The 12,738-nt window shown below is 41.1% G+C and overlaps 1 protein-coding gene across 1 annotated transcript; it reads right to left on the reverse strand.

Annotated features, from left to right (window-relative positions):
- Positions 1-1,165: 1,165 nt before the first annotated feature.
- Positions 1,166-6,491, reverse strand: LOC124282285 (perlucin-like). The gene is made up of 4 exons (XM_046718241.1): positions 6,366-6,491; positions 3,799-3,884; positions 2,467-2,560; positions 1,166-1,403 (listed from the first exon to the last, which is right to left on the reverse strand). Exons 1-4 carry the CDS (start codon positions 6,436-6,438, stop codon positions 1,207-1,209), a joined length of 450 nt encoding a protein of 149 aa, XP_046574197.1. The 5' UTR covers positions 6,439-6,491; the 3' UTR covers positions 1,166-1,206.
- Between the last annotated feature and the right edge of the window lie 6,247 nt (positions 6,492-12,738).

A 12,738-nucleotide genomic window follows, 5' to 3' on the forward strand; every position in this document is an offset into this window, starting at 1 on the left:
GTTTCAGCGAATTATTGTTTACAGTGTATGCAGTTGAATGTCCACCCCGTTATGTATACACTTGAATGTCCACTAGTAATGTATACACTTGATTGCCCACAGTAATGCATACACTTGAATGTCTACCAGTAATGCATTTAGTGGAATGTCCACCCTTAATGTATACACTTGAATGTCCACCAGTAATGTATCTAGTTGTATACACCTGAATGTCCACCTAATGTATACACCTGAATGTCCACCAGTAATGTATCTAGTTGAATATCCACCCGTAATGTATACAACGGAATGTCCCCCTGTAATGTATCTAGTTTAATATCCACCCGTAATGTATACACCTGAATGTCCACCAGTAATGTATCTAGTTGAATATCCACCCGTAATATATACAACGGAATGTCCCCCTGTAATGTATCTAGTTGAATATCCACCCGTAATGTATACACCTGAATGTCCGCCAGTAATTTTTATAGTTGAATGTCCACCAGTGATGTATCTAGTTGAATGTTCACCCGTATACAGCTGAATGTACCGCTGTAATGTTTCTAGTTGAATGTCCACCAGTAATGCATTTAGTGGAATGTCCACCCTTTAATGTATACACTTGAATGTCCAACAGTAATGTATCTAGTTGCATACCCACCCGTAATGTATACACTTGAATGTCCACCAGTAATGCATCTAGTTGAATATCCACCCGTAATGTATAAAACGAAATGTCCCCTGTAATGTATCTAGTTGAATATCCACCCGTAATGTATACACCTGAATGTCCACCAGTAATGTATCTAGTTGAATATCCACCCGTAATATATACAACGGAATGTCCCCCTGTAATGTATCTAGTTGAATATCCACCCGTAATGTATACACCTGAATGTCCGCCAGTAATTTTTATAGTTGAATGTCCACCAGTGATGTTTCTAGTTGAATGTCCACCCGTAATATATACACCCGAATGTCCACCAGTAATGCAAACACTTGAATGTCCACCTGTAATGTATCTGGTTGAATGCCCATCCGTAATGTAAACAGTTGAATGACTACCCGTAATGTAAACAGTTGAATGACTACCCGTAATGTAAACAGTTGAATGTCCACCCGTAATGTAAACAGTTGAATGTGTAAACATGATAGCATTGGAACAGCATGACACAAGACCGAATCGTTTTGCCCGTCTTCGGTGCATCGGATACTTTCAGTTTATTATTGGAATTGACAAATGAAACGGATCTTATCGTTACAGTCAGCATTATACCATCTGACACGTTGTTGTACGCGCATGACAACGCACTTGAGGTCGGTGGTGCTCCTCGTCGTCGGCGTAGTGGTCGGTTTGTTGCCATCTGAGATCCAAAGTCTATTGTTGTCTTGATATCGGGCGCCAATGTAGTACACGTCGGCTGAAACACGGATGTACACGTAGAATATGCCTAACCTGGAAATAACCAAGACATTGTACAACAATCTAAACACCTTGAAATTAAACTCAGATGAAAGTCTGAAAATTGTTCCTGATGAAGTCATCGAAGTCATCGAAAAGTCGAAAAAACAACAGTTTACAACGTACGATCACCCTACATCCACCCATCCATTCATCCATCCATCCATCCATAAATCCATCCATCATCCATCCATCCATCCATCCTCCATCCATCCATCCATCATCCATTCATCCATCCATCCATAAATCCATCCATAAATCCATCCATCCATCATCCATCATTAACCATCATCAGTTCATACATCCATCCATTATCCATCATCCATCCATCCATCCATCCATCCGTCCGTCCGTCCGTCCATCCATCCATCCATCCATCCATCCATCCAACTAGGTCCATCCATCCATCCATCCATCCATCCATCCGTCCGTGTCCGATCATCAATCCATCAATCCATCCATCCATTACCATCCATCCATCCATCCATCATCCATCCCTCCCTCCATAGTTTACTGCACGTTGCTGTACCCACAACTAGGTGTTTGCACGTATTCATGTGACCACCATCTGGTCATTTACCAACGGAATCGTGGATTCTTATAAGTGCACAGGGTTGTGTACTGTACACTAGGGGTTGTGACAACACTGAACGAGTCTGCACACAAAGTTGACTCCAAGGTTCTTACACCCGGTCATAGGTGGGCTCGATCCCGTCACCTCACGCTCGCTGGATCACTAGCCTGGCGCTTTAGCCAGTTCGCTCAACATCATCCCGCATTCTGACTGAACTTTAAGTTCGATATGGCATAATATCCCCCAGCCAACTCCAATTGAAAACAGAATATTCGTGACATTTCATCCTACACAACCCGCGACAGTGATAAGAGGCTTAGTTTGGTGAATCGTTTCACCCGAGGAATGCTTGAAATTTCAAATGTGAACTATATTGTTATCTGTTGTCAAGCTGAACACAATGTGTTAAAATAGCATGATTTTGTCTTAGTTTAAACAAAACAATTACCTTTTCCTTGAAGCAATATGTTGGAGTGGAGGAGCGCAGTCTCCTCAGGGCTTGCAACAACGACCAAGCGACTGCTCATTTTCCGGCACTGCACCTGGAGAAATACAGAATGTAGTACAAGGATCGCCACGTGTCAGCCTGACAAGCGTAATGCATCTGCGGGATATCTTATGATGGGCTTCCATCAGGGAAACATGCGTGGTGTAAGTGGAGATATCATATGTAGGACATTCTACAGGGAGACATGCGGGGTAACTGGAGATATCATATCAAGGACATCCTACAGGGAGACATCCTACAGGGAGACATGCGTGGTGTAACTGGAGATATCATATCAAGGACATCCTACAGGGAGACATCCTACAGGGAGACATGCGTGGTGTAACTGGAGATATCATATCAAGGACATCCTACAAGGAGACATCCTACAGGGAGACATGCGTGGTGTAACTGGAGATATCATATCAAGGACATCCTACAGGGAGACATCCTACAGGGAGACATGCGTGGTGTAACTGGAGATATCATATCAAGGACATCCTCCAGGGAGACATGCGTGGTGTAACTGGAGATATCATATCAAGGACATCCTCCAGGGAGACATGCGTGGTGTAACTGGAGACATCATATCTAGGACATCCTACAGGGAAACAAGTATGATGTAACTGGAGATAAAGGTATATATCTAGGACATCCTACAGGGAGACATGCTTGGTGTAACCGGAGATATCATATCTTGGAGATCCTATAGGGAGACATACATTGTGAAACAGGAGGATATCATTCCAGGTACTTGTAACTGTGAAGAAGGCATGCAACTGGAGATATCACACCGACAACTTCGGTGGTGTGTGTTCCAAGTGAGTTCATGAATTGTCTCTGTTCAACGAGCAGTGAATGGGTACCCGGTGGGATAAGTCATATGACTTTTAACCATCTAGCACCTCACAGGTGGGATATCCGAGGTGATAATGCACAAGTGCGTGGAAACAGGAGCTTTATAAATATCCATTATTGTTATTATCATACAGGGAGATACATCGCATTGTGTAACATCAGGGAGACAGGCATGGTTTCTCTAGCCATAGACTCTCCACATTATTGGAAGCCTGTGAAGTGCTAAGTGAGGAAAACGCAGATTGGGCCAATGCTAGAAACGTAATCAAGCCGAAATTGTAAATCCACGAAATCTCGCATGTCTCGTGTTCCCATCCGTGCGCATTTTGATGCCAACAAGTCTGTATCCCATTATTTAGGTACAAGAGTATGATATATGCAAGGGGTCTATTTTGTATCATGTCTAGCGATACATAAAGAAGAATTGGAACTTACTGTGGCATCTTTAAACGATGCTTTCGTGTCTGAATACCAGTAGCAGGATCCGGAAACTTCATGGAAATCCGCCGGACATGATATACCTGTTTTGTTGTAAGAAATCACACCTTAATAATGTAAGAAATCAAACCTTAATAATGTAAGAAATCACACCTTAATAATGTAAGAAATCAAACCTTAATAATGTAAGAAATCACACCTTAATAAGCACGATATCGACTACAGACATAGATTTACCACACATGTGTCAAGATGATCAAGTAACGATCGCTTGACATTACTCGTGCTGTTGTCTTCCACCGTTAATGATAGCAGATTAAGTCCATTGCCATATTACGAACCATACCATTTGGAGAATCAAACTTGGAACCAGATCTTTTAATTAAACGGAATTATGTGGTAGATTGCATTATGTGTATATCTCTCATTATCTGACAGGAAAAGGAAACACCTGATTCATAATATACTTAACCTAACTAATGCATCTTTGCCACGATAATTAATTTCAAAAGAAGGACGATTATATGTTCCAAAATATTCCGGAATTGTCGTTTTGAATGAAACGACTGACACAGCCTTATCTTGTTCATATTTAGATCCATGCATAAATAATCAGTGTGTCAAAACTCTTCTACAAAAGAATGTAAAAGGTATATGACTTCCAGTCGTCAGCCCTCCCTTCATGGACTATTGCTGTAGGTACAGCCTCTAATGTTTGCCTTGACTGTATTGATTTTTCCATCACAAGGGATAAGTATTTTAATGTCAAAACAGTGATGAATCTTGTTAATGTTAATTATCATTTAATTTTGAATTTTAAAAGAAATAGAATTACTTGATAAATTTTGAAGATATGTTTTGTATATAGATCTATATTTTATTAAGGGTAATTGAAATTAACAACTTAGATTGTTAGTGGCTGTATCCTCTCAGGGGGTTAAAGTATTGTAAAATTATTGTCCTCCTGTGGGGGTACGTATGTCCCAAAGCATTCAAGATAAATTTATAATTACCATATTTTTTTAACGTAGTATTTTTGTAATTTTAGATTATGGCTATATTTGACTACAATCGCCAGCAGCAAAAGGGATGGTGTAAATCTAGCTAGGGTCCATGCAGGTAGCAAGGGTACTTTAAGTCCCCATGGTCCCTGGTATGGTGATCTACCTTCAGTTGTTCTTATATTGTATCGTCCTCTATAGTTAAATTAATTTAGATTTCAATACTAGTTTTAATAGATAGATAGATAGATAGATAGGTAGATAGGTAGATAGATAGATAGATAGATAGATAGATAGATAGATAGATAGATCTGTGATAGCCTAGTTGGTTTTACTGTCCTTTGTCGACAGATATTTCCAAACGATTACCTTGTTTTCATCGCTATATCTGCTGTAATATTGCCGATGCGATGTCAAATTTTAACTCACTCACTCACTCATTTTAATGTTTGCATTTCACAGCTGTTTAGGCACGATCGCGAATGCTCCATTACCAGGAGATCAAGATTACAACACTGAAGGCCTCAGTACAGTTCTCAAAATGTTTCATACTTGTCATGTTTAGGACACTTTGAAATTTGACAGTTACAACATTATCTCATTTATTTAGTTACACCTATTTCCTATTTTAACCAGTACAATTCGTTTTCTTGGTTTTCCTTGGATGTATATAATTTCATTTTGTACCAAATTGTGTGAATTGGGATGCTACCGGTAGGGCAGGACTCGCTTACCCTTTTCGCCAAAACCATAGCTCATCATTGATTTCAGTGGTCCATTCTTGTGATTTCCAAAGCTATATCTTAGTCCTACACCAGACACATTCCTGAGGGTAGTAACAGATGGGTATTCCTTTGCACTGGCGTTTTATCTTTCCATGTCAACAAAGGGACGTGCGATCGCATGTATCTATGAAGGGTGCCACCGGTGGGGCAGGATACCTTTCCACGAGGACCTGGAATACTCGGTCAATCAAAGGAAAGAGCTTGAATCTTCTGTGCAGTTGACTCGTACAGGACAGAAATCAGGCGTCAGATGACTCGTACAGGACAGAAATCAGGCGTCAGATGACTCGTACAGGACAGAAATCAAGAGTCAGATGACTCGTACAGGGCAGAAATCAGGAGTCGGATGACTCGTACAGGACAGAAATCAGGAGTCAGATGACTCGTACAGGACAGAAATCAAGAGTCAGATGACTCGTACAGGACAGAAATCAAGAGTCGGATGACTCGTACAGGACAGAAATCAGGAGTCGGATGACTCGGACAGGACAGACTTCCAGACATTTCCATTTGTTGACCGTGCTGTCTTCTCCTCTGAAGGGGAAGAGGTGATCTCACTCAACGACTTCCATGAAATGTTTGACGGGATCGTCCACCAAAATACAGTTCCAGATGATATATTGTTTGTGGTTGCAAGAAAGTTTTGGTGAGGTGACAAATTTGGAAATGTTCTTTGTAATGTATTGAAAAGAGTTGTTTTTTTGCAACCTAGAATCGTTTAACCGAATGATGTATGCATGCGGCTCGGATGTCAAAGCGTGTAAAAGTCAATTCTTACCTTCAGCGTCCAAGCACACTGAACACAGTGAAAACAGTACGAACCACCCAAGAATTCCGCCTTGCCACATCATCCTGAATGAGACTTTCTCATCTGCGAAATTACATGACAGGAATGCATGGTGACAGCTCCCTATAAAACAACAGCAGGTCTGCTTTGTAAGCAGTCCTGATCGAATGTACAGAGATAATGTTGTTTAATCGATGCCCCATCGTGTTATACAAGCGGGTTGCCTTGGCATGTTCTGCACAATAGATTTTGTTGCTAATTTTGTCAGCAGACTACCATGCTGAACATTTCACATTTGCGAGATATTGATCCTGCTTTCTTCCTGCGATGTATGAAAGTTGGAAAACCGAACTTACATAGCCCTACAACTATAATTTAACCCCACTATGACCTTCGAATAGTTCCCTTTAAATATCGACCTTTTTTTACAGAAAAATTGACATTTTAGTATTATTCCAATACTAGTAAACAGGACATTGTTACAGTCAGGAGGCAGGTTACCAAAGAATTCCTGTGCGAGGGGTGACGTGTCAGATTTGCCATTGTCACACAAATTCGGTTGAGACACATATATTGTTGGTTGAGGAGTCGACTGAATGACACTGAAATAAGCAGACCTCCAGCTCGGTCGTCCATTACATTCTCAAACCTGTTCGATGGGGTTCGTAATTCATGACAATATTATGGTGTTGTTACCCCGGCGCTGAGATCTATCGCTGTCAACCATGAAACTCGGCCGATTAGCAAGGGGATAGTTATCAAAATGTGGCACGACGAATGTACCCAATACTATCACTCTATGACGTTGGCTATTGATTCCATAATGAGATCGAAATTGCACTCACACGAAATGCAACTTCACCCAATCACTGAGCCACCACCAAATGATTCATGGACCATCTCCTGGTGATATGTCTTGCCAAGACGTTTCCATACGCGACAGTAGCCCTCTGTAACGTCTATAATATATTTTACCATCCACGTACCTCGTTGCTATGCTTATGTACCTTTTTTATCCATTGCTGAACACGTACTGTTTGTTTGTTTGTTGATGTTTAACGCCGCACTCAGAAATGTTCCAGCTGTTGGACGGCGGTCTGTATATAATCGAGACTGGATCAGACAATCCAGTGATCAATATCATTCGCATCTGTCTACACAACTGGGATACAGTGACATGTGTCAAACAAACCTGCGGGCCTGACCACCCGATCCCGTTAGTCGCCTTTTTACAACAAGCATGGGTTGCTGAAGATAAATTGCAAACCGGATCTTCATAGGTCGCAAAACGTACAAAGCTTCATGGCTAAAAGAACGTCCTTACTTTCGAGATATCACAATGTATACTCAGAAGCAAAAAACAACACGTCAGTACGAATTCAAAACTAGATAGGCACTGTAATCAAATCATTACAGAAACTGACATAATAAGCGGATCAAAAACATGTTTTGTGTGCAATATCTTGACACATCAATGAATAACTCAGCACAATTTCAAGACATTACGTGAACATTTGCAGTCCATTCAGACTCTTGACTTCAGTATCTAGTGTGACCACCACGGTCGGCAATAACTGCAGCACAGCGTCTATGCATGGAGTGCACCCATCGATTGATGAAGGCCGTTGGCACCTGGAACAACACTCTGAGAAAGGCCTGGCGCAACAAATCGGCTGTGTTCGGCCTTGGTATGACATTATTCAGTCTCCTCTGAACTTCATCCCAAATATTTTCAATTAGGTTTAAATCAGGACTAAGGCCTGGCCACTGCATAATTTTGACACCGTTCTGCTGTAGGAAGTCCCGTATAGCTGTGGCAGTATGGGCCCAGGCGTTATCATACTGGAAAGTGTTGTTCCGGTGACGTGCGAAATGTGGTATGACGTGGGCTCTGAGAGCTTGGTCGAAGTAGCGCACCGCTGTGATGTCGCCTCCTCTCCCTGGACCAAAGTTCTGGAACACCACAGGACCCACTCTCTGGTTCACGCCTACTCCACCCCATACCATGGTGCTTGAACCTCACCATGAGTCTCTTTCCATAACACATTGGTCTGAGTAATGCTGGCCACGTCGTCGCCATATTCTTGTTCTGCCATCTGCAGTTGATACCGGTACCGACTCACATCTGTGAACAGAACATGTCTCCATTGCCTGTATCGCCAGTTTTGGTGTTGTCAGGCACATTGTAGACGTTCACGCCGATGACGAGGGGTGAGGATAGGTCAATGGTAAGGTCTACTGTATCAGTACTGATTGGTCTTCCGTGTGTTCCCACTGTCTGGCGTGCTGTTTCGGATGCCTGCATGAAGGGATTCTGTCCATGCTGTCGCACAGCATGGCGGTCTTGTCGTCTTGTGGTAACCCTTGGTCTGTCAATACGGGAGCGATCATGTGTGGTGTTGGTGGCCCGGAAACGTTGCTGCAGCCTGTAGGTGGTCCGAACGTTGACCTGGCAGTGATTGGCAACGGCTTGTGCAGTGTGGCCAGCTTCAAGTCTTCTAAGCGCCTGGTTCCTCTCAGCTGTCGCGAGTCGTGGCATCATGCTGACGTTGTAATGTAAATGCTTCAACCAGGTTTAGGTGGTGCATTTTATAGGATTGGTCCTTGTGAACAGCACGTGCAGCATGAGGTGAATGACAAACATGGAGAACACTGTACCATCTCCGAGGTCAGGTTGCGTTTTTGAGACTATTTCCTGGGTTCCATTGTAAATTTGGGAAGGGATGTCTTTGCTCAGGAGATGTTGCCAAAAATATACAATCAAAACATTAAATGAGTTTACAGTCATACGTTTATGCAAAGGAAATTCCAAAGTGACGCTTCTTTTTGCTGCTTAGTATATTTATAAACTGACATATTGTCTGCCTGCACAGCATATGCATTATATTTATTGATTTATTATTAAATTTTAGCAGTTGTTACTGGCATATTATGGTGATCATACTCCCCGCATGTAACACATGGACTTACAATATAGACGAAAACACTATATTAATCATACAACAGCCTGGCTTGTTGCCTCATACAAGACCCATTAGATCTTGACTTTAGCGGGGTGTTTTTAAAACTTTGCATTGATGTTGACTGAGGTGATCTCCTTGGATAATGATGAATCATGAAGTGAAGTCTGTCATCATAAGTTGCTTTAACAATATAAGCGACTCCCCGCTCGGATATCAACTCAGATTTTTAAAGATTTAACTTAACTTCCTGATCACCGACACAGTTACAAATCACAACCAGGACTATCGGTCTTTTACCGGCTCGACTGTTTTAGCCCTCTATTCTTGATGATGAAAAATGGTTTATTTAGCATACGTTAAATGTTGTCCAACACACACGGGGCTATGTGATTGTAAAACTATGTTGAAACACATATTTCAATTAACAAACAAGCATGTGTTTAATTTTATGAGGTGAGTGTTCATGGTCAATAACTATAGGAGGACCACTTACCGTTACAAATAACTCTGCCATTACACAGTGTAATAACATAAATACAATTTGATATTAATGACGTTAGACTTGTTCCATGGCAATTGGATCTTAGATCCTCACCAACACTTGATTGAGTGAGTGAGTTAATATTTAATGTCACATCGGCAATAGTTCAACCATATCGTGACGAGAACATATTGGACATTGAAATGAAACAGGTGTATATCATATAAACCTGTCGTCAAAGCTCCCCACCCACCATGGAGTGTCAACAAGGACGGTGTTCAATTGCACCGGATATCCAAGATGCTGACACCAGGGATACAGGGATGGTAAACTCCAGAGAATATGACACGAATAGCTGTATTTGTCTACCAATTCAATGCCAGGCTGGTTCGGCCCATGACAAGGAATGTGAGACATACAATACTCGGAGGTCAACATCACTAGATTGGCCCATGAGCAACCGCCTTCTAGCATAGGACTCAGGGCAAACATGCATAGTATAATAAGTTCAAAGAATAACATTCATTGTCAAAAATGTACAATAATTGCTGAGGAATGGCGTGACCAGCCGATTGATAGAACCGGGCCAGTTCTACCACCCGTCTAGGTGAAGTAAAGGCTGAAGTGGTGTGTTGGGCAAAGGAACGCTCTTCCTGGAACCAGTGCCCTCAACCACCAGAATCCCGTCCTCCACCGACACATGGGCGCAACCGACGGCAAACAGGTTGGTGGACCAAATATTCCCCTGGGTCCACACGGGGGGTTGAAGAGCGCTTAGCGTTACCCAGCACCCACCACGAGGAGGTGGCTCTTCACGGGTGCCTCTGACCTGATTGAATAGGGATGAATTTTGAACATGGTACAGTGTATGGGATAAATGCAATGTTGCTCTGTATGATGAAACTTCTTCCTTCCTACTAAACGATCAACAGAATCGATGATGCCATCAGTGGCGTCCCACGCATCGCTGTGAACCAGCTGGCTCAAGAGTTGATACTCCTGAACTTCCACCAAAGAGAAACGACGGAGAAGGTCTGGAACTATCCGCTATCTATATGTCAGTATATCCGATCTTCATGGCGAGGCTCAATAGTAAGTGTTATTTCCAAACCTAAACGGGATCTTACGGATCCCTTAAAGTATAGACCTTTCATTAATCAGCTGTGTTTGAGAAAGTATGGAAAGAATGGTCAACAAATGATTAATATGGTACTTTGAATCCAATAATTTAATTTACAAATATTCAGAGTGGATACAGGAAAAATCGAAGAACGCTGGGAGTCATTTGTTAAAATTGCAATCATGAATAGCCAAAATGAAGTGTATCGTTTTCGATTTAGAAAAGCCATACCATACTCCATGGAAACATGGTGCTTTAAAATATTCACATAATTTTGGATTACGAGGTCGTTTGCCTCGAAGTATATAGAACTTTTTGACTAACAGGCAATTTCAAGTCCGCAGGGATTCAACCCTTTCTTATGTTTATTACCAGGATCAGGATGTCCCACAAGACAGTGTTTTGTCCGGGACTTATTGTGCATGATTGAAACATTTCATGTCGTTGCAAACATATGATTTTGGAACGCATGGTCAAGAATAAATTTTCATGGTACTTAGGATCTAATGATATACCCTCAAATATCCATTGTGGATTTAAGAAAAATCGGAGTGTTGTTGACAATTTAGTTCGCATGGAGTCATTTGTTAAAATGCCATAAGATGTAACCAGCATTACTATCTGGAAGCATGTTAAGAAGAAAGCAGATAATGTACACACTGCAGCCGCTACGGAATAGATGTAGTTGAAAATGAATTCCATTTCTTTCTTGTGTGCAAAACCTTTTCATATCTACGAAAATCATATCTTCACCCTGCACACCATGAATATCCTTTTGTTGATGCATTTGTTAATTTTATCAGTTTCACATGTCCTCAAACATTGTTAAATTTAAGTGAGTATGTATTTTTAGAATGACTTTACTCATCGGAACACCAATAACGTTATTTTCATGTATTGTGTATTACTATAGTACTTCCTTGTGAAATGTATTCATCGTTTATAGATTGATGTATAACAAAATGTGTATATGAGGTGAATGTAGGTCCTATGGGCCTGTGGTCTTTGAATGAATAAACAAACAAACAGACCAAAAGGATTTACACGATTTTGGTTTTGAGAGGAGGTTTACCTCAGTTGATAGAACATTTTTAAAGTAATTTCAAGTTCATGTGTATGTAAAATACATCTATCAAAGTATGTTTAATCCCATCACATTGTTAATCGTAGAATTCATGATTGAATTTGTCATAATCACCAACACGTGAATGGATGGTGTAAATCCAGCCCATGCCGGTAGCAAAACTAGTGTTAGGCCCCTTGGTCTATAGTATGGTGTTCTGCCCTCAGCTGCTGGCGATCTGTAGCCCGATTATATATTCTGTCCTTTAAACAAATGCCTTTACATGGCTACGTGCTAGTTTTAAATGTCAATCTGTGATATTCTAGTTATTTCACTCTCCTTTGTTGACATGTGTATTCATATCGTTTAAGATTGTTTTCAATAATATATAGTCCCCATAAAGCCTTTTATCCTATCTGTGATATATACGATTCGTGTTATTGTGCAAATATGTTCCTTTTTAATGTCAAATCTGTTCTCGTCACAATATAACTAAACCATTGACACTTGCTCGCTCCTGCCTGCCTTTAAATTTAGTGCTATGACTTTTTCTGCTTTTAAATGACAATGTAATGAATATATGTTTTTGAAATAAAACACATTGTGACTCTGTAGTTACACTGTTTATTAATGCAGACTTGTTCTCGTCACTATATGGCTGGAATAATGCCGATGTGACGTACAGCCAAACTCAACTCAACTCAACCCCTCCCTCACACTCACACTCACTGATTGTC

Source organism: Haliotis rubra, unplaced genomic scaffold, assembly GCF_003918875.1.
Source record: "Haliotis rubra isolate DU_JTF1 unplaced genomic scaffold, ASM391887v1 Scf1088, whole genome shotgun sequence".
Classification (NCBI taxonomy): Eukaryota; Metazoa; Mollusca; class Gastropoda; order Lepetellida; family Haliotidae; genus Haliotis; species Haliotis rubra.